General features: G+C 40.2%; 1 protein-coding gene across 2 annotated transcripts in view; it reads right to left on the minus strand.

Moving 5' to 3' along the window:
• Positions 1-1,038: 1,038 nt before the first annotated feature.
• Positions 1,039-24,222, minus strand: part of LOC124145882 (zinc finger CCHC-type and RNA-binding motif-containing protein 1-like) — a 45,271-nt gene continuing 22,087 nt past the window's right edge. Inside the window, exons 1-6 of one of the 2 annotated variants that reach the window (XM_046515837.2) lie at positions 8,771-8,949; positions 5,720-5,831; positions 5,033-5,140; positions 3,556-3,653; positions 2,737-2,806; positions 1,039-1,944 (exon numbers count right to left, since the gene is read on the minus strand). In XM_046515837.2, the coding sequence (XP_046371793.1) occupies positions 1,810-1,944; positions 2,737-2,806; positions 3,556-3,653; positions 5,033-5,140; positions 5,720-5,831; positions 8,771-8,892 (645 nt within the window). In that variant the 5' untranslated portion in view covers positions 8,893-8,949 and the 3' untranslated portion in view covers positions 1,039-1,809. Of the gene's footprint in view, positions 1,945-2,736; positions 2,807-3,555; positions 3,654-5,032; positions 5,141-5,719; positions 5,832-8,770; positions 8,950-24,222 lie in introns of those variants that run through there. The other variant, XM_048383184.1, reaches the window with a different exon arrangement.

Raw genomic sequence — 24,222 nt, forward strand, 5'->3', positions numbered from 1 at the left:
TGTGAGGTAGGTATGGGTGAGCTATCTCTTTTAACATATTAATCCAATGTAATTTGAGGAAACTCCATATTTGGGTTAACAATATTTTCTTTATTTTGTCCATAGTGAAGATTCAACAATAGCTATCTGGGATCCACCAGACCAACAACAGCAGCTAAAGAAAATAACAACACACAAACATACAGTGGGAGCTGAGAACATCCTCCATTGTTCAATGTATTTCCATTCTAATTCAATAAATACCTTAGGCTAAATTGTACAAAGCGATCTTAGCACTAAGATCATCTTTACTCCCATACTTTAACATGGATTTACATGGTTGTAAATTACAACAGTCTTAGCGCTAAGATTGCTTTGTACAAGTAGGCCCTGGACTTTCACCATGTTAAAATTATCAACCAATTCAAATTACACTAAACATTCGTTCGTGACTGAAAGAAGTGGCAATATAACCAGCACTTTTCTCCACTTTTGCATGCCATCTCAAATACAACTGGAACATCTTCTAGCAAAAGGAGTTCTTAATACTCAGCTAAAAGTTCATTTCTAACCGATTTCATAATCAATCCAATACACGAAGGACTTGTTTGGACGAGTTAACAATTTTGAATGTATATCTATACCAAACATAGATTTTTTATTGGTTATTGATTTTGCGAGAGAAATTCTGTGCTCAGTTAGTTTCAAGACCATTAAAAATAGGATATGTTTTCAGAAAGACAAGCTGGGTCAGTGCTTTGAAGGGCATCAATCGAGATTTGACATTTTACCAGCCGCTCAGGGGCAGTAGACACAAATGGTCATGTCCCATTAGTCACCAGTCGGACAAGTGGTTTTTGAAAAAAAAACTAGATTTTGGGAGAAAACAACTATAGCCCATCTAGATTTTCACTGACCCTTGAGGATCCGGGATAGAATAGGTCTTCAGCAACCCATGCTTGCCATAAAAGGCGACTATGCTTGTCGTAAGTGGCAACTAACAGGATCGGGTGGTCAGGCTCGCTGAGTTGGTTGATGCATGTCATCGATCCCAATTGTGTGGATCAATGCTCATGATGACAATCACTGGGTTGTCTGGTCCAGACTTGATTATTTACAGACTGCCGTCATATAGCTGGAATACTGTTGAGTTGGCATTAAACAACAAACCAACCAACTAGATTTTCACTGCTGGGGAGAGACTAGATACCTCCAAATGTAATGCATATTGTGTGTTCCACACATCAGGATAGGGCTGGGACAGGTAACTCGGGTCCTCAGGTCGGACGGGTACTGGGTAGGACCCGGGTACCCACAGGACTACCCAGACCCGGGGTTAGTCATGGGATATATTGTTTACTGACAAAAATGATCTAGAACTCAATGGTTACACTACAAGTCACAAATGTTTGCATTTCATTCTGACTATGAACACATTTCTTCTGACTTTTATGTTTGAATAAAGATAAGACTTCTGTCAACTTCAGTGTATGCATGACCAGATCGTTTTTATTAAGACGTGTACATCTAAATAATTTTTCCAGGGGTACGGTCAAACTTTTCCCAATCTGACATTTTGTACCTATCTCTTAATTGCGACCTACAGCAGATACCCGGGTAGGGTCAGGTAATAGGGGTGTGGGTACCCGGGTAGTAAATTTGGACTCGTCCCAGCCCTACATCAGGGTCATGCTATGAAAGTCATTGTGCTGGCTGCTGCATCATATTCCTTCCCCTGAACACCCTCGGTGTATGTCTGTCCACATAACAGCAATAGAACATCCTGTATCCATGGTAACAGGTTTTGTTGGGATGGCCATGTTTTCGTCTTCAGTCATTGTCACTAAGTTCTTCCTCATCACTGAAGTAGGAATCCTTCTTATACTTCTTCCTCTTGGGTTCTTCCTCAGCATCATCTAGGTAGGGAAAAGGATACTGACCGGACTCCTCGTTGTGTTTTTGATGCTGAAAAATCCAGTCCGCAATGTGAAAATATCATTCCAATTTGGTAAAGTACTACTAAAAAAAAGTCTTTCATAACAAATTAACCACAGTCATATGAAAAAATGGGGTGTTCTTAACTTCTTTTGAGTGGTATATTTGAATGAGTCAAGGACTTAGATTATGTGAATATTCAACCATCTTGTCTTCAATCAGACTTTAATTTGCAGCAGTTATTGGTATAGATTTTAGTTGTCAACTAACAAGGGGTGACATGTAAATGAAAACTAACAATCACAATAATGATTCTGGGGCAGAATATTTCCTCATGCTTGTCTTAAGATTTGTGATTTATGGCCGGGAGGCGACAAAATGGATCGAGTGGTCAGACTCGCTGATTTGGTTGATGCATATCATCCTATACGCTCATGATATCAATCACTGGATTGTCGGGTCCAGACTCTATTATTTACAGACCGCTGGAATATTGCTGTGTGCAATCAAAATGTTCTTACAGATACGTAACACAGACAATTCCCTGATTCCTTCATGTGTTTATGATCACATGGTGGAAAACAACAACAGTTTCTTATAACAAGACAAATTAAATCAAAACTCATGATCATATAACAAATGATCACCTTCAAACCTATCTTAATCAGCGAATGAAAATCAGAAGACTGTGCCTACCATCACACTGAACATCGAAATCCATCTGATATCATAAAAATTCAAATATTGCAACTTAACTTTTGTTTAACTTTATACAGAAATTTGAATTTGACTGTGACCTGTTATCACTGTAAGAAGCCTTACCTGGTAGCGGATAGCTGCCGATAGACTGTCTTCGGTTTGGTTGTCTCCCTTGTCAGAATCTTCTTCATCCCTGGAAAATAAATACGCTCTGTTGTGAAATCGCAGTAGCAACCTGTCACGTATTACAGGTCAAGGAACATTTTTGCCATCTTCAGAGTGCATCAGAAACATCACTCTTCCAAAGTACATTATTTTTTTAAGTGGCCCTACCTCAAGGCCTGTCTATGTCTCTAATGACCATGCATAACCGAGGACAGAAAAGTGCCAAAGTGGTTGATGATGTAGGTGAAAGTTGAGTTACCCGGCATTAATGCAGCTATTTGTATAAACATAATGGCAACAATGACATTCAACCCTAGTTTATCCAATTTTGGAGTCACATGTCAGCCTTCAAAATTCATGCTAGTCCGCAAGCCCGAGACTACTAAATTGTGCTGTGGGCAAGAAAAACCTGATGATGGCAGTGCTTCAATACTGCTACAAATTGGAACTGAATGAAACTGACAGAAATTGTAAACACAGTACAGTCTAACATTGTTGTGTCAAACACTGATGTGTCAAACTTTTGTCTCGAAGTAAAAGCTTGGTGTGTATTCCTTCTTTATTCATCATTTTTGGTTGTGTCAAATCTTGGACAACTCAAAGTATTTACATTGGTCCCTTCAACTTCGACACAACAGTGTTTGACTGTAAATGTTTTTGTCTTGTTCATGCAGGACTAGCAACAATTTCTGAGGACCCATGAAATGTTTACACCTAACCTCTGAATGAGTCTGAAAAAAATGAACTGAGTGTTGAACCAAAGACATTCCAACATACTCTTCATCTTCCTCGTTCTGTTTCTTCTTTTTCTTCTCCGGAGGCTCTCGGTCTCCCAGCAGGTTCTTTGGACATTGATAGCTCAAGTGACCTTCATCCTGTTAAACACAAACATCACACAAATTTGAATTGCACATTGATATATATAATTTCAGTTAGGCTTAAAAAAATAAAAGAACTGGTTCTCAGGCAATGACTTTTGAAAATATTGTGTGGGCGGCATTTTTTTTTTTTGCTTGTTCAAACTAGTATTTAGCCAAATAAACGGTTGGCATACCATCAACCTGGGAAAGGGCCTCCCTACATAAACAAGCATACAAACTGCTATTGCCTCCATGACCATAACATGTGATGCGCAGTAAAGCAGTGCTCATGTAAAGGGAAGTAACTGCTTGCTTTATTGGATCCAAACGAAACGAATGAAACATGCAGCAGACTTTATGATGATGCGGGCAGTGCCTGAGAACCAAGACTATTATTTTGTAAGCCTGATTTCGCAAAAGAGTTGTTGTCATGTGCACAGTGAGAAGGCTGTAGGCATATACTACTTTGGTAAAGTGCAAGGGAATAGTGCCACTGAACATGGCCATAATATCCTGACATTGGATCCTGGAGACTCTAAGGGCCACAACAGCTCCTCAGATCATTGAACTATGTTCCCCTCAACATATCACAGTAGGAAAAAAGAAAAGGTTGAAAAGAATACCAGTACCAAAAGACAAATAAAGTCATGACTCTTTTGTACAATAAAATATATTTGGACATAAGCAATAAGCAGACACTGCAAATAATGTTCAGCTTTCAACCTATCACATATAAAATTACATTTTGTCAAGGTGATGTTAGAAATTTAGAAGCTTAATGGAGATTGATGGAGGGATCTCCCCATGTTCAATGCTGGTAACATGTATCATATTTTTCAGACATTGCAAGTCTATAACAATGATTACAACAGTTAAGGGACGGTGGGCATGGTGCAGTAGCAGGGGTGATGGGTTGGCTTGATGACCCAGGTTCAGTTCCACACATGGTTTCAGTAAATGTGTGAAGCCAAACCTCCCCACCCCTATCACACCCCCTGCGTGAAATGGCTGAATTGTGTTAAGCAGCATGAAACATATTAGATTCACTACGATAGTTGAGATGCCAGACCATGACAACAAAAAGCAAAATTACACAACAACAAAAAATGACATAAGAACTCTGAAGATCTGGGGTAAAATAGGTCTTCAGCAACCTATGCTTGTTTTATAAGGCGATTATGCTTGTTGTAAGAGGCAACTAACAGGATCGGGTGGTCAGGCTCGCTGACTTGGTTGATGCATGTCATCGTATCCCAATTGTATAGATTGATTCTCATGATGTTAATCACTGGATTGTCTGGTCCAGACTCGATTATTTCAAACCGCTGTCATATAGCTGGAATATTGTTGAGTGCGGCATTAAACAACAAACAACAAAGAAGTTCTCCTCTCACCCCACATTCATAGCACCGTGATTTGTCTTTGTACGTTTTCTTCTTGATGAACTCAGTGGTTCTCCCATTGTCCTTCGCAATGCTGCATTTGATTGTCCTTCCAAACATCTGCAAAACAGGGACAAGAGAGAACATGTAACCATGGTAACACAAATACCATCCACCTTTTGGGGCAATTCATGTCAAAAAGAAAGAAATATATGTTTAGTCAAGTGTGTGCCACCGGGCACTCCAAAAGATATAAGAAGTGCTCTTTTGAATTTAAGTGAGGCAACCGGAAGGAAACTTTTGATCACACTTTGATCTCAGTGAATATTAATTCAACATGAACTAGATAATATTACATTGTGAAACACAAAACGTTTGTCTCCTTCCATTTCACTGCAATTGATAGCAGACCCATGAAAATGCGGGGTAGAATAGGTCTTCATCAATCCATGCTTGCCGTACAAGACGACTATGCTTGTCGTAAGAGGTCTAACAGGATCGGATGGTCAGGCTCGCTGACTTGGTGCATGTCAACGTATCCCAAGTGCGTGGATCGATGCTCATGATATCAATCACTGGATTGTCTGGTCCAGACTCGACCGCCGTCATATAGCTGGAATATTCTTCAGTGCAGCGTTATATAACAAACAAACAATTGATAGCACCTTTTTCAGTATACACCTGTGGACTACAGACTACCTGAGACTTGTTGAGAGAGCGCACAGCCTTGTGAGCGGAGTCCCGTTCGAGGTACAGCACAAAAGCCACGCCCTTACTCCGCCTTGTGTCTTTGTCCTTCATAACCGTCACTCTGGAACAAAATATCCCAGTCATGTGTCATCACTACAAACAACCACCATACGACCATGTTTACACTTGTACTTGGGACATCAATATAAAGAGTTAGCTGTGGTCCAAGGCAAGTTGAGGGCCGACATGAAGCCATAGGTCACTAAACCATTAACTAATAAACAAATATGCATGTATCCTAATCTGATTGGTTGAAACACATTGTTAATATCATTCATTTTGATAGTCACAAATGTGGCCAAAATTTGTTTTTGTTATAAATCATATATTATAAATTTTTAATATACATGTAACATAATCAGTTGGATTAGAATTTAATGAGGAGAAAATCACTGAAGATGCATGACCTACATGTTCAATGAGAATGCAGTGTTAAAAAGGAAGGGTCCATGAGGAATACTGAAATCATATTTGAATCTTGGGACTAGGGCTGGGATGAGTCCAAGTTTACTACCCGGGTGACTAACGGGTGGTCAGACTCGCTGACTTGGTTGATACATGTCATCGTAATCTTCCCCAAGCAAGAGAGTTAACTGACTATTAAAGTCCAGTTTCCATAGTTTCAGTTTGTTGCCGTCTCCATTGAAAATGTGGCAGGTTTTAATCATTACGATGGAAACTTTATGGGGATTGTGTCTTGTTTGGAGTTGTTTCTATTTAAAGTACAGTGTATGTACATAGTCCATACTTTGGTTGCTCTCTGCTGGTTTTCTTTGGAAAGCCTGGGTATGCATTAAGTTTTTCATATTAATACCTCATCAAAACCCAACATTTGGGTGGGATGGAAACGGGGCTTGAGCATCCCACTAGCCTGACCAGACAAGTTTGTGGTCAATAGTATGAGCAGCATGCTCCACAACCATTGTGACCACCCAATACCCATCAAAGTCTCTGTGGGGATTCTGGTTAAAAATATAGGTCGCCAGCAACCCATCCTGCGTTAAAACTCAAAGACCTCAGTGTCATTCTGGGATCAGGGAGCTGGGATCTATTCTGAACTCAAAAACACACGGCTTCCCAAGCGCGGGTATATAGTTTTCTTGAAAAGGAGAGTATTTTGTGATTTGTCAATCTGTGTTCAGTAGTAACTAGTGAAACAACATGTGTAGACTAGCTGTGATAAGGCTCAGCTGATTGCAATCATCCTAGGCAGAAGTTCAAAGCAGTGTGACTTCATATCTCGTTACGCATTAAGGAGAAAAAGAATTGCAAATTGTCAAACAAAGGTATATGACAGTCAGAACTGCATGAGGGTATGATAATGATTATCTCCTAAATGACAGGGGGAACTTAGTTAATAAAACATTAAGTCATAATTCACGGACTGGGTATGTTATATACTCTGATTCGGGTACAAGATTATGCCTCAATCGGAGAATCTCCCACATCATTAAACTTCAGCTGGTATTGTTATGTACATATACAATAGTCCAGGGCTGAAAAGTGAGTGAGTGAGTGAGTTAAAATTTTACATCGCATTGGCAATATTGCAGCCATATTGCGATGAAAACAAGTTAATTATTACTAAATACCTGTCGACAAAGGACAGTAAAACAGTAAGTCATGTATCACAGCTTAGGTATAAAACAAACCAGATCTAGTGCTGGAAAGGGTGAACTCGGATATTCGGGTCCTGAGTATAAACCGGATACACACAGGATGTCCCAGACCTGTGGTTAGTCACATGTTATATTGTTTAATAATAACAAACTCCATGGTTACACAAGTCGATAAATATTGGCATTTCTTTCTGACTATGCATGACTTCCTGGTGACTTTCATTCGTTGGAGTAAAGATAAAGCTTCTGTCAACTTCAATGTATGCGTGATCAGATTGTCTTAGGCGTGTATCTAAGAGGCTATTGCCGGGACTTCGGTAAAACATGAGACCTACATACAGCGGGTACCCTAGTAGGGTTGGGTACTACTGTCAGGTCCTACTGTAGTCATATCTTTTTGTGGATACATACTAGTTTAAGATACAAATCTGTGATAATCTAGTTCTTATACTATCCATTGTCAACAGGTTTTAAGTGATCTAAATGTATTTAATTATCAATGTACAATTTGTTCTGGTCTTGCCTGAAATACTGCTGTGTGACTTTTAACTCACTCACTCACTATTGTCATGACTTTCCCCAGACCTGCTGACAGTGTCGCTGATCGGATTGCTTACCATCGAAAAAAAACTACGTACAAAATGATTTATCGAGTTCTTTGTTGCTGATTTGGTCGCTTACCATCGAAAAAAAACCTACAAACAAAATGATTTATCGAATTCTTTGTCGCTGATTGTGTCGCTTACCATCGAAAATAACCTACGTACAAAATAATTTATCAAGTTCTTTCCAGATTTTTGTTTGCTTAGCGGTATACTGATATGAAATGCTGAATGAAATGCTTCAACAAACTTCACCACCATAAACCTAGTTCTCGCTCGCTATATCGTATTGTTCCTAGGAGGGCTGGGACGGGTAACTCGGGCACTTGGGTACTGAGAAAGATCTGAGAAATTACATGTATATATTGTTGGAAATGACAAAAAGTATCTAGACCTATATGGTTACACTACCAGTCACAAATGTTCGCATTTCTTTCTGTCTATGCACCAATTCCTTCTGACTCTTATTTATGTTTGAATAAAGATAAAACTTCTGTCACCTTCAGTGTATGCATGACCAGATCGTTTTATACGTGTATCTAAATACATTTTGCCAGGGATACGGTCAAACTATTCCCAATCGGACATTTTGTACCGATCTCTTGAGACCTATAGCCAGTACCCAGGTAGGGTCGGGGAATATTGGGGTATTGGTACCTGGGTAGTAAACTTGGACTCGTCCCAGCCCTAGTACCCAGGGTACATTCCGAATGTAAACCGATCTCGAGTGACTGTATCTATCTGTATCAGCCAGTGTCCGACTGTCCAAATTTACTTACTTGACCACTTTCCCATATTTGGCAAATATCTTGTGCATATCATTGTTAGTTAGTGAAAACGGTAAGTTGGACACATAAATGGTACTTCTGCTCGGGGCTAGTCCACCGCTCATGATGATCATCAATGCAACTCAGTCTGTTGACATAACGGGGGTCGCACATTCACATTTAGAGTTGTCTGCCGATAGTTCACTGTCGCGCCGCAAGTCGATGATCCCGCCAGCTGACTGTTGAAAACCAAATGTAGCAACTCCAGTGTGTTGTAGGCAGTAAAGATGAGATGATCTTGATATTCTGGACCAACCCCTGTATCCTGCTGTATCCTCCCTTGAAAATCGTATTTGGTACACAGATTAAACTTTTAAAGAAAATTATGGCTAACGTAAATTTTTTCCTTTATTTGTATTTTTTGGGGTCTGAAAAATAGCTGGGGGGGGGGGGGGGGGGGGGGGGGGGGGAGGCATTTGAATCCTTTACGTAGGGGTAGGGGGGCCATTTTTTAAATAACTGACGACTCATTTAGTATCAGATGTATGAACATATTGGCGATTCTCATAGATAGGCCCCTAAATATGCTCGAAATCGAGATCTTGGATATACTTGCATTCGAAGGAATTATTTCTTAAAAACCCCACCCATCTATACGACACTAATAGAAGAATTTCTTTGATAGGCATTTAGAAGTTGGAGTACTAAGTAAGGAAAAGAATTTATGGATGAACAACTTCTTTATTACAATAAGAGCGACGTTTCGGTGTAGGTTCTAACACCGTTATCAAGCAAGTGATCTACAGAGTGTGGTTGGCAAGTATATATACAAGTAGGAGGCAATGTTTATACAGTAGAGTAAATATTGTTATACTGGAGTAGAAAGTGAGTATGGTTTTACGCCGCTTTTAGCAATATTCCAGCAACATCACGGCGGGGGACACCAGAAATTGGCTTCACACATTGTACCCATGTCGAGATTCGAACCCGAGTCTTCGGCGTGACGAGCGAAGATTATGGCTGATTGGGTTTTTTGATGAGTTGATGGTACGCCAGGGGTATGTAATAGCCTTGGTCAGGGTTGATTGACGGCTGGAATCTTTTGATGTTGATGGCTTCTTGTAGTTTCCTGATCTTGAAGTCTTTGAGGTTGGTGGTAAGGGCTGTGACTCTCTCCCACTGAATGCTGTGGCTTGGGTTGTCATGGATGTGGTCTGACAGAGATGATTTAGAGTCATCTTTGGAGACTGAGCTTTGATGTTCTTTTATTCGGGTTTTGACGGGCCTAGATGTTTCTCCTATGTAAGCTTGTCCACAATTGCATGGAATGTGGTACACTGCTCCTGATGGTTCTAGCTTGTGGCTGGATGGTGGTTTCCCGTGGCTTTAATTGTGTTCTGAATGGTATGACTTCTCTTGAAACCTACAGCGCTAACTTCGAAAATATGACCAGCAAAATCTTTATAGAATATAATGGTTTTCAATTATTATGTCTTTCCTTTTTTCTTTTGGCCAAGCTAACCTACAGATTGGAGGATACATTTAAAATTGTCAACATATCAACAATATACTTCAAGCTAAAAGTAAAACTTCTAGCCAAATTCCCTTGTTTCGATTTTCGCAGTCAGGGCAATTCAATTCATATGCAAAAGGAAACAGTACCGCTGGAAGGGGAGCACGATTCGTGCCCATATGGGGATACGTAAATCGAAATGCCTTATCCGTGACTTACTTAAATCTGATATATATGTTATCAGTTAGGAAGTCCAGGATTTCACCGAATGTTTTGTCAGTAATCTCCAGGTGGCGGATTTATATGGAACTTTGGAATCCAGTACACAAGAGGAATGGACATGTCTTTAGGTTTTAGAGTCGAGTCAGAAGTTGATAACACTGATGCGTGGTTTTGGCAGACTTCTTTCTCAGTTAACCTACTGGCCTTATACTAGTATGTGGTAGTATTTCATACGTCACTCATTCCAAGTTCTTTCATGTGTCTTTAGTACAAATTTCACGTTATTCGTTTCATTTCAGAACGATGAGTGAGTATGGTTTTATGCCGCTTTTAGCAATATTCCAGCAATATCACGGCGGGGGAATCCAGGAATGGGCTTCACACATTGTACCCATGTCGGGAATCGAACCCGGGTCTTCGGCGTGACGAGCGAACGCTTTAACCACTAGGCTACCCGACCGCCCCCCAGAACCATGAGCATTAGGCAGTTGATGATTCATTGTTTGTTATTTTACAGTAAACTACGGTTATAACGAAGTCAAAGGGACCACTGATTTTAGTTCGTATTGCCGTAGTTTGTTATGTGCATATATACAGCATAACTACAGCAAATAGTCGGGACAAAAAAAGTAAGTTCGTTATACCCGTCAGTTCGTTATAAGCGTGTTCGTTACAAACGTAGTTTACTGTAACTTCAATGCACCCACGTCAAAAGGATATGTGGTGTCTGAATCATGTCTGAAGACGTGCAAATCTAAGTGGGAGTTGTTGGGATTATAAGCAAGCAGACCCTGTTTTACTGATTTCATTTTACATATGCTGATCCCCAAAGCAAAATCCAAACCCACCAAACCACCCCCACCCTCACCCCCACCACCAACCCCACCCCCAACCCCAACCCCAACCCCAACCCCTGAAAATCAAATAGTCGCTCCCAAATAGCAATTAAGAATGGCTTCCGCACCATTCGTAGGAGGATAAACATGGCTTCATAATCCGTGGGCAATTTGAAAGGAAATAATAATGCATAAATGAGTAAATGACAAGTCAAGCTACAGCTCCCACGACAGTCGGCCTATATAGTCAATCTAAAATTAACACAAAAATAGATGGTATGAATTAATGTCGCTTTCAGGCCGAAAAGCATTACGTTCTCGAGTCTTTGCTGTCGGGGCAAAATGACGTCAAACAAGTTGATGCTTTTGAACTACTTCCCTTTTGTACAGTGTTGAGTTAAATACGTTAAGGAAATGGTTATTTAACATGATATAATCCATCTGTTACAGCAGTCAATTGTGCCATTGTTTAACACAGCATTTCACATTATGCCATTACTACTCTGAATCCATTATCCCCTGGGGCGTGTCTGTAATCATATCCATAAATCCCCTGACCAGGGCATCATTGTCTCTCCGTCTGTCCATTGTTGTCCAATAGTGTATTATATATACTGAACCGCAAAAGAAACGTCACCATGGATAGATATAATGGGAAACCTTAATTGTCCAAACACTGTAAACATACTTTGAGACATATTAAAAAGATTAAACTTGGCAAAACTGATCATCAAGGTTAAAATTAAAGTGACAAATGTTCTTAAAGTGAAACACAACACTAGTCTCTGAGAAAATGGCATCACGGGTCAGTATCTCGTGTGTCCGCCATGTGCATTGATGACTGCCGTGCAATATCGATACATGGAATGGATGAGGCGGTTGATGAAGGCCATAGGCACTTCAGCCCACACTCTGAGAAACGCCTGACGCAGCTAGTTCAGCTGCAGTTGTCGGCCTTGGTCGGACGTTATTCAGCCGTATTTGAATCATGTCCTACATGTGCTCAATGGGACTGAGGGCAGGTCACTGCATGGTTCTGATGCCATTCTGCTGGAGGAAGTCTCTTAATGCTCTCGCAGTATGGGCACGGGCGTTATCATGCTGAAACTCGTGGTTGCGGCAACATGCCAAATGAGGTATGGCGTGTGGTCTCAAGACTTGATCAATGTACCGAGCTGGTGTGACACCATTGCCCCTCCCTGGCCCGATGTTCTGGAAGACCACAGGGCCGACCCTCTGTGAAAGACCAATTCCAACCCACAGCATGATGCTCGGACCACCCAACGAGTTTCTCTAAAACATACGAGCATCCGAATGACATTCTCCGCGGCGTCGCCAGACTCTCCCTCAGCCATCTGCTGTTGAAATACAGTTACGGCTCTCGTCTGAGAAGAGGACTCTTCTCCAGTGCTGGTGGCGCCAATGCTGGTGCTGTGTTGCCCACTGAAGACGGCCCCGGTGATGACGTGGTGTCAGAATGGTTCCTCTGTGTGGCCTGTGACAGTGGAGGTGTCTGCTCGTCAATCATCGTTTGTCCAGCTTGCAATCGTCCAATGGCCAAGGATTTCTTGTCAATCTTGGCATGTGGTAGCAATTCAAGAACGAATGAATGTTATCCGATCTGGGTGGATATTTATAGGGCAAGAAATGGGGGAGCGCATGTGCATTTCAATTTGCAGGGTTTACCATGGCCATTGCCGTGATGCGTTTGGGTGATCGGTTTTATTGTCATCTGCTTTGTTTTTTTATCATCAAATTTCATTTTTCCCAACAAGGTAATGTTAAATTTCAAAAACTTTGACAAAAAATCCCCAGATATTTAAATGACAATTTTTCATGCAATGTGACTCGGGGTGACGTTTCTTTTGCGGTTCAGTTTATATATGAAGGCCAATGACATGTGGAGTGTTTTGAGAAAAGTAATGAAAACCATTACCATATGCATGTCAATGAACATTTTTTATTCACCGATAAATTCCTAAACTTTAACACATTCTGACAGCAGACATATAACTGTTGCTATAAAAAATATTCAAAAAAGGAAATAAACTTTTTTAATTTGTGTAAGGGTGGAAAGGGCCAATGTCTGTATTTTGGCTCTTTTGACCCCAGGAATTTGCATGGGATTTAACATGTGAGATTGATAAACTACTACTAAAAGTATAAACGCTTACTACTGAAGTTCTTTAAATGATTTAAACGCATGCCAACTTCGTTGAAATAATTGAAACATAATAATAATGTTTCCAAACTTTCAAAATCTCTTGAACAACCAGTCTCAGTCACACACGGAAATGAGAGCTAAAAGGTCCAAAATCTAGCAAAGTGACTTTGGCCCTTTTGGTACCTGACTTTGGCCCTTTTACAGAATTTTAAGTAGCTATATTTAAAAAACTTGTCAATGAAAACATACAATATTTTTACTACAACTAGAAAAGAACTCATAGATGTTATTTATGCAATAAGATGCAATATATATACATCTGTACTGTTAGTCTTGTATTCCGACTGCACCTGTTTGTACAACCGCTAGTTGTAAACGCCTCCTTGCTGGACTTGACTTGTATTATTAGAGTTGGAATCACCGTTCGACTTATTTCTATTAGTAATTTGTACAGTAATTTACATTTATAACGAACTCAAGGGGACCACAAATTTTAGTTCGTTATAACCGTAGTTTATTATAAGTATATATACAGGGTGTATACAGCAAATGCCCGGGACCAAAAAAACAGTACGTTATATCCGTGTTCGTTATAAACGTACTTTACTGTATTTGATTTTTTCACTACCGACTAAAGCAGTTTGGACTCAACATTTTTTTTAGCAATATTCCAGCAAAATGACGGCGGTCTGTAAGTCGTCGTTTCTGGACCAGACAAACCAGTCACTGACATCATGAACAAAGATCCACGCAATTGGGATCGATAACATGCATCAGAGACCATATACCGAGGGACAGGCCTCAGGGCTAATTAGTAACTGATCACCGCCGCGCGAGACAAAGCGATGATTATCGCGTGACTGTGCGAGATCTGCGAAATCTGACGGCTCACGTTCGAGTGTATACGCTGCATGCATCAACCAAGTCAGCGAGCCTGATCACCCGCCTCTTACGACAAGTAAAGTCGCCCTTTACGGCAAGTGTGGGTTGCTGAAGACCAATCCTATCCCGGATCTTCAGGGGCCCATTAATTAAAAGAGCTGAAAACATGCATAAATCATGCTTTATGTACTCGGGTGAAATCGCATTTGCACTGTACAGCGAAAAAATGGTAGCTGATACCTACCAACTTCCTGTTCCAGCGTTTAGCCCGTGCGAGTGTCTGCACCCCAAATCGACAGCATGCACCCAAATAACAGCGATTTTTATCCTCTCAATCATTGACAAACATATGAAATTAATAACTAATTTATTTATACCCATGCATATCTTTATAGTATACGAACTAGTGTGTTCCCATGTACACTATAGTAACTTTTCTTATGATTTATTGTTATACATTGTAGATAATCATGAGGGTGCATTATCAAGTGTGAATGATCATTCACCATGTATGTGATGTGCATTATCCTAATTATATATTCATATACAATTCCTTATCCTACCGTCTTGCTTTATATTTGATTATTTTGCTGAAATTTATAACTTTTCGCTTGTACCACCGTGTGTGGTTTTTTCATGAGAATAAACTTGAGTTGAGTTAAAAGCGCGCAAGTTTGACTCCGTTTTCGACAAAACAGAAGTGGCTTTAAAATATAATATATTCCCAGGAATACTGGGGGAAAGAAATCATTTCGCCCCCTGTTTTGCAGCAAAATATAAAATCGTTCACACAACACACTGGTTCTTCTAAAACACAACGTGTTCTTGGTTCCCCCTTTCAGAGAGAGAAGGAGCTGTGTGCCCTGAGGCGCTGACTCAGAAAATATATTCCGTCTCAAACAGAATTCACAGAAGCTCCCAATTTATGTTCAGTCAGTTTTAATGGTGAATATCAGTCTATCAGTTTCTGGAGAATCAAATACTACAGGGTTGCTGTCTCAAAAGATAATACATCTGTGGTTACAATCGACAGGAAGTTGTCCAAAGAGGTCGCCACTTGATCAGTCTGCATCAATCTTAGTTGCGTTCTGATATTTACTTGTTTCGGGTTCAATGAGTCGTTATTTATGTGCTAACATAATACAATGGAAACTGCTCCAGTCTATGATTACAAGTGATACTTTTACGTTTGGGTAATATGAGTACCTAGTATTGAGTAAAAAATAATTTCTAATAAAAAAAACTCCAGAAGCATGTCCATAATCATGATAAATCAACTCCAACCATATCATAAGCATAATTATGTTCATGAATCATTATCAAATAGTGATGATACCAGGTGTTCGCGTGAAGGTGTCTATCTCTATCAGCTGATTTCTCATCCACAATAATATTTGTTGCTGTAATACAGGCCAAAATAACTCTGACCTTATAAATGTATTGATAACAGATTGATTAATCTGCGCTGTGCAGAGTTGCGTCAGAAACCTCTACTCGTGGGTTGGAATCCCGTTTCGCCCTGATTATGTTTCTAGGTTTGTCAGCACCATATCCCTGCTCGTGGGTTTCACCAAAGTTGTAAACGTCTGAGACTGCATCACTTCGGGCTTTCCCCCCACATTAAGCTGACACGCTGTGAGGACACTGTTTAAAACGGCGTTAAAACCAAACTCACTCACTTCTTAATACATGTAAATAGCAAAATACTCTTCAAGACAGACATACCTATATGTTTTTCTTTCACTGTCAAGCTGCCATACATGATATGGGAATAACTTTGACAGGGCATTGCCTCGGTAAAGAACACAAAAATGCTTGGCAACGGTTTTGATTAATAAAATTTGAATTTTATTATTTTTCCTTCAAACTTTTAGAACGTCAATGGGAATCTATCAGCTTTTTTAACATCAGATCAGGATAACTCTTCAACGAATAATAGATGAGTTTGTGATGTGTGATCAAAACCACAATATTATAAATAAGAATATGATCACATACACACGTACGGACATATGTATAAATGTTTACACCAGCGGTAGCCTTGTGATAAAGTGATCGCTCGTCACAGGCCCGGGTTTGAAGTATCTCATACTTGGTGTCCCTCACACACTCGCTTTAGCACAAAGATTTGTTTTTGTTTGTTTGTTGTTTTACGCCACACTCAGCAATATGACGGCGGTCTGTAAATAATAGAGTCTGGACCAGACAATCCAGTGATTGACATCATGTGCATCGATGCACGCAATTGGGACCAATGACATGCATCAACCAAGTTAGCGAGCCTGACCACCCGATCCCGTTAGTCGCCTTTTACGACAAGCATAGTCGCCTTTTACGGCAAGCATGGGTTGCTGAAGACCTATTCTACCCCGGAATTTTCACGGGTCTTGGCACAAAGAAGCTGTTGTGACATTACAATAAACTATGTGAGAATATATCAGTTTATTGCTGACAAATATATCTGTTCTTACGTTGTTTTTGTAAGATTAATTAAATACTGGGACTTCATATTTTGGACGTTCATACGTTTTTCAGGAGGCTGTATTCTTGAAATGACGTAAACACTGATGGATTACTTTCACATTCCCAGGGAAACCCCTGGGAATTCCATGCACAAATAAATACAGAAGAGTTGGTTCTGTACTGATTGTATTTTGGTGACAACAAATAGATCCAAATAATATCTATAGATTGCTGAAGGCAGTCGCCTGACCTCTTGTCCAGAGGGCACGGGTGACCTTGTCGTCTTAGGCGCCGCGATTCGCTGGGCAGAGTTGCGTCCCTTGGGCACGCCAGAAACCTATGATTGTGGGTTCGAATCCGGGTTCGACCCGATTATGTTTCTAGGTTTGTCAGCACCATACCCGTGCTCGTGGGTTTTACCGAAGTGGTAAACGTCCGAGACCTGCATCACTTCGGGCTTTCCCCCAACATTAAGCTGACACACCGCGATAACTGGAATACTGTTAAAAGCGGCGTTAAACCCAACTCACTCAATCACCTCTCGTCCAATGGAAAGCCGTATATCGTGTAAACGTCACATTAAATACTTATATTTATTTGTAGTCAATTTCAATTGAAGAAAAATATTGAAATGCTTGTAAAGAAATTGATATGGAAGCTGGATTTGAACCGCAGTCAACAGCAGCGAGTTATGTTTTCCAGAAGGGCTTTGTATTCCAGTTACTGTCACCGTATTCGACGTAATAAGCGCTCTGCTCTAATAAGCGCCCACGGCGATATTTGCTAATACATGTATATTGGCGAGTGATTAATCCCAATTAGCACTCCTTCCGATTGGCTTATTTTTTTCTGTATAATACGCACTCGTGGGTTATATGCACCCTTAATTATGGGCAATTAAATTCTGGAAAAATATATTTCAATTGTCGTATATAAACATTTCAGGCTGTCAGCATAAACCACAAAATTTACTATCTTTCAACTCTGTGTTTTTTCCACCAAAATTATATTCTAATAAGAGCCCCCTACTTCTAATTTTGAGAGCGCCCTGGGCGCTTATTACGTCGAATACGGTATATGTCCCTTGTTTAAACGAACAAGGCAGGCTTGATCGCTGGAGCCGTTTCGTGATGGGACAGTTTCTAGAAGGCTGGCTGTACATATATAAGACCTACAAGAGGGCGATCCGAGGCCTTGTCGACCTGACCTGTGTCGAATCAACTTGCGGATTGTGTAATTATCTATAAACACAGATTCCTGCCAGTTTCCAACACTATTCTGGATGTCAATGTCAATCACTGGATTGTCTGGTCCAGACTCGATTTTTTTTACAGACCGCCGTCATATGGCTGGAATATTGCTGAGTGCGGCGTTAAACAACAAACAAACGAACAAACATTGTTTACATTATGGTTACAATCGACTGGATTGATTGTGAACCTAAAGCTGTGTGTTTCAAAATAATCTATCAATTATTCATTGATCTTGTGTGCATGGTCGTTTACTGAAATTACTGAATGGTCTGTATATATACGTACCGATTTCCGGGTAAACCCTTCGTTTCTAACTAATTACGTTTCAATTTGGACATCACACAGTAACATCACCGTTTGTACTATAATAGCTGCGGTGTCACGTTTATAGTACGTCTGTCTGAATGGGAAAAGCGGAGGCGTGCACCTCGGATAATAATAGATCATAAAGCCGTTGACTACAGTCACGTGATCTATAAGGTCGTTGCACCAAACGGAGTATCAGGGTGATATGGCTGTTTTGGTAGGTTATATGTTGACCGATAGACAAATATAGTTGACCCCTTTATCTGGACGGTGTATGCTTACGTCGCTGGTGCTACCAACCTTTAATTATGATGGACGAGGGAGTTCGGGATGAAACTTTTATTCAAGCAGCCAAGATGACAAACATTACAACATTTTCGTAATTAAGAAAAAAACAAACCATAAATAACATATACAGTAAACTACGTTTATGACGAACACGCTTACAGCGAACTGACGGATGTAACCAGCTATTTCTTGGTCCCGTCGATTTGTGTATTTTGTTGTACATATGCCTATAACGAGCTATGGTTAAAACGAATTAAAATTATTGGTCCCTTTGAGTTCGTTATAACCGTAGTTTACTGTATTTAGATGTGATGGTTCTTAAGTTATTAAGTGTTTTTAAATTATGAAGGAATGGGAAGATACGGTTATAACGGTAGAGGGGCCTCGTGGTTAAAGCGTTTCTCTCGTCACGCCGAAGGCCCAGGTTCTATTCCCGACATGGGTACAATTTTTGAAGCCCATTTCCATTCCCCGTCGTGATATTGCTGGAATATTGCTAAAAGCGGCGTAAAACCATACTCACTCACTATAACGGTAGACGTAGCTATATACAGATCAATCTCATTAAAATCAGATCTTAGTTCTCGCTACCGCTAAACAAAGATCTGAGGACATCCCACGTCAGACCGACCTTGCGCGAACTTTGACCGACCAATGGAATGACCAATCAGAAGGCAGCTTTCTCGTGTTTTACGGCACTAATTTTAAATTGGCGACTACGCTTCGAAACATATTTTGACAAATTCTCGATTACAAATTTGAAACCTGAACAAAAGAACATTCTGGAATGGCTAATAGATGGTCTAGATTGTATGGATACAGCCGTTAAATCCATAACTATCGTTCGGAGTTAAAGTTTTCGAGGCTGCATGATTAGAAATCCCATTCCGACTGTCACTTTCATAATCTGGTAAGCGATGCTCTGATTGGTCGGATGAAAGGTCACTCTGACGTGACCCCTAATGGGATGTCCTCAGATCTTTGTTTAGCGGTAGCGAGAACTGAGGTCTGATTTTAATGAGATTGTATATAGATAAACCCCTCCAACTCACATAACATAGGAGTGTCCTAACGTAATCGTCGTGAAAGATTACAATTACCGCTGAGCCTATCAAAGCGGAGTTGGTTGTGCGTCAACACGTGTACACCCATCGTACGATCTACGCTGGACCTTTAGACTTTTTTCGTTAATCGCGATAAACGTGTACTGCTGCTAATGAATTGGGTATTTACACCAATCACAAATACTTTAGATCTGCAGCTACAGATCTATGTCCCGAATCCGCAGGCTGAAGGACCTATCATCAGAAAATTGAGTAGTTGTTCCAAACTTTGATTGTGTTGGAGATTTTACGATGCTCCAACCTATAGGCTTTGCTAACGAGTTGTTTGCGACAATACAATGATTGACATCATGAGCATCGACGTACGTAATTGGGATAAGATGATATGCATCAAGTCAGCATGTCTGACCTTCCGATCGATCGATCCCGTTTGACGCCTCTTACGATAAGCATGGGTCACTGACACAAGACAATTCACTGACCCGGATCTTCACTGGTGTCCCATGTAGCCCCGTGGGTACTCCTGGTCCCGCTTGCACAAAGCGATCTTAGCGCTAAGATGATCGTAACTCCCATTCTTCAACATAGGCTTACGATAGTCTTAGCGCTAAGATCGCTTTGTGCAAGTGGGTCCAGGTTAGAAAACAGGCCTAGTCACAAAGCTATCTTGGCGCTAAGATTGTCAAAGTTATCGTAGGGAAAGAAATTCCAGCTGAGGCAGTTTCGTGAAGAGCCCCAAGCATCCAATGTTTGTCGTACACAGAGAGTATCGCTGTCCATGTCAAACCGGATGTTGGTAGGTGTCAACTACCATTTTCTCCCTGAACAGTAAAAATGTGATTTCGCCGGAGTTCATGAAGCATGATTTAGGCATGTTTTTAGCCCTTTTCATTAATATTTTGAACCCATTCGAAAATATATCATGCACCGAGAGCTTCCGGACCATAATCGTTATAGTATTTTTATACAGCACTGAGCCACTGGGTAATAAGGTCGATATTTGTATTTTGACCTTTGATGTCATTTGGCGTGATAGTCACGCCGTGAAAACGACAATATTAAATCATACTAGCGAACTTTTGTGTCAGGTTTAGCGTTATAGGCTATTTTAGTATTTGTATCAATGTATTACCTTTGTGAGATGAATATATTCTGAGATATTTAACAAAACAAAAACTGTACGAGTTGATGGTAGTTGGCGGCGTGAACAAATGTACTGTCAATGTACTACCTACCAACTTCCGGTTCCAACCAACAATAACTGGTTTGTCTTGTCCAGACCGAATGTTTTCATGTCACCATTAAAAAACTGGAATACTGTTGAGTGCGGCGGCTGGAAACTGCATTCTACCATGAATTTGGAAAATGATCGATTCTGATTGGTCATTCAGAGGTATCAAATCGCCATAACCACCCCTGATTAGAACAGACGATCTGACGCCCGCACCACCACGGAAGATAATATTAATAGAAACTTACTGTGTGCTGTTTGTTATTCGTACTATAGATCAGTACATCTCGCTTTATCCAATTATCTGTGTGGTACCTGTTATCTTGTCTTATCTACCTGTTATTGTATAATGTTTATCTATCTGCTGCTCATCACAACACGTCATGCATATATACCTCTCGTCACTTGGCGGTAGTCACTCCAGCTTGATAAGGGTGTCAGAATCTATATCGAAACGTTGCTATATGCAAACCAGTTGTTGATGTTGTTCTTACTGCCGAAACCTGCTTTAACATTTTACAACGTCGAGTCATTTTTTATATACCTAATATTCACTGTAATATAGTTTAAGTATTTTGATTTTAGTTAATTTTGCTTTCATTGTATTTTATTTGAAATAATATCTCGTAGACACTGTAAAAATATGCTTAGAATGTAAACACGTACGAGACATGTTTAGGAGTGTGTTTAAACCATAGTGAGTGAGTGAGTTGGGTTTAACGCCGCTTTTAACAGTATTCCAGTTATATCGCGGCGTGTCAGCTTAATGTGGGAGAAAAGCCTGAAGTGATGCAGGTATCAGACGTTTACCACTTCGATGAAACCCACGAGCACGGGTATGGTGCTGACAAACCTAGAAACATAATCGGGGCGAACCGGGATTCGAACCCACAATCATAGGTTTCTGGCGTGCCCAAGTGACGCAACTCTGCACAGCGAATCGCGGCGCCTTAGACGACTGGGCCACCCGTGCCCCCTGTTTAAATCATAAACGGACTACACATTTGGTGTTCTATCTGAACATGTTTGGTGCCACAACACACGAAATGAGCTATCGTTCACACCCGATACACATCCAAAGTGACATGTCTAAATAAAGTGCATATCATAAAGTGTTTGGACATTAAGTCAAATATGGAAAATATGTATAATATATATTGATATTAGATATAGTTTAGACACTTCAGACTAACAGTTATTTGTATTTGAATTACCTAGTTACCATGACAATACATCTTTGCCAATCAGAGTGGTCGTTGGGCTTCGACGACAGCACGTGCCACCGCACGCGGTAACTGATGTGTCCAACGGATAAATTCACTAATGAAATATTTTTAACGCTGACACTGTCAGTTTTTCACAGCAGATGTTAGCACCTTCTCCCTTCTCTCTTATTATGTCTATGTATTTGTGGAGATTTAACCCTTTCTATAACCGCATGTAGTAGTCTATAAAGCGACCCCTTTCGCAAGAATGCAGGTGCAGATACTGCGGCCCTCACACTATTAGAAGCAACAGCATATTACAATGAAAGAAGTTCTCCAGTCTACTGTGCATTTCTAGATAATGAAAAAGCCTTAGACAGGGTTTGGCTGGATGGACTTTATTAAAACTTTATGACCTTGGTATCACGGGTAAAACATGGCGAATACTACGTAGCTCTTATATGTCCATGTACTCCTATGTCAGCTTTGCAGACTATAGATCAGACTTGTTTTACGTATGCCATTGAGTTGGTAAAGGCAGAGTTATATCTGCTTGGCTCTCTACATTATATATCAATGATCTGTTATGTGAGCTGGAACGCTCTAAGCAAGGGCTAAATCCGCCGTGGGCACATACTCCAGGCCAGCTCTTGGCAGATGATACAACACTGTTTAGTAGCTCACCAACAGGCCTTCAAGATCTTCTCAATGTTGTAAATCAGTATGCATATAAATGGCAGCTTAAGTACAATGTCACGAAAATCGCTGTTCTAATATTTGATGTGCAGCGTAAATTTACCTGCTCTCAATCACTGTACTTGGGCAGTATGTGTGTTCCACTTCAGCAATCTATAATATATGCAGGTGTCAGGATTAGCTCTGATAAGTTTTCCTTAGAACGAACGCAATTAGCTTGTGAAAAGTTAAACATGTTAATCAATAGTAATAATGAAACTGGACTAAAGTTTGGAGGCATGAATCCAATCCCAGCAAAAAGGATCTGGAAACGAGTGATACTCCCATGCCGGCTCTATGGATGTAATGTCTGGGGACTATTAACCCTCAAAGAATACGATATGCTGGAAGTTATTCAACTTTTTTTCAGTAGAAAAATACACGGCCTTCCAAAATGTACATCAGGTACTGTTGCTGTGGACAACATCGGCTTGATATCTCTCCAATACTTTATTGACAAACAGTCACTGTTACTACTTGGAAAACTATGCCGGTCCAGTTACAGCTATGTTTTTAAAAAGGTATTCATTACTCGCCTTGGGCAGTTTAGATACGAAATATCGTTGGATAACTTCAGAAAACGATGTGCTTTGTCACTTGTATATAACATGCTTAGACTTGTCAAAAAATACAATCTCTATGCAGAAATAGAAGATTATCTAATTAAATGTAGCTTCCCAAGTAAAAAGGCATGGTCTGATATTGTTAAGGAAAGGATTATTTTGCAGACTGGGAAGCTCTATGCACTAAGCTGCTATCTAGACTTAACTTAAATATATATGTTTCGCTACGTAATGATAAAGAACACAGACTCTGGCTACTTGCACTTGAAAGTCCTGAACAGTTCCCAAACCTGTCTCATCTTGGGATGCCTAAATATAGAATCTAGGGAATGTCGATGTAGAATTGTAGCTCATGATATTATTAAGCATGTCTTTTGTATTGTACATTGAATATGAATGACAGAAATGAACTATTTGAAATCATTTGTGATGTGATAGATGTCTCTACATTTGCAAGACTATGTAGTGAGGGCGATGATTAGTCTGTCTTACAGACCCTGATACAAATATATATCAAATACAGCCCATGCAAGTCTATAATGTTTGGCAAGTCTAGAAATGAAGAGAGTCACTGGGCTCCTTTTTATTATATTTTTATTAAGATAACTGAACAACTGTTTTTTTTATGTAGGATATGTTCATTTCAGAGACTAGATTTTAGTCTAGGCGATGATATAATCCTGTCTGTACTACTTGGCGGTATGCCTGAGTGTGTTAGCTCTTTATCTCAAAGTCTATG

Source organism: Haliotis rufescens, unplaced genomic scaffold (assembly GCF_023055435.1).
Source record: "Haliotis rufescens isolate VD_foot unplaced genomic scaffold, xgHalRufe1.0.p SCAF_45, whole genome shotgun sequence".
Taxonomy (NCBI): Eukaryota; Metazoa; Mollusca; class Gastropoda; order Lepetellida; family Haliotidae; genus Haliotis; species Haliotis rufescens.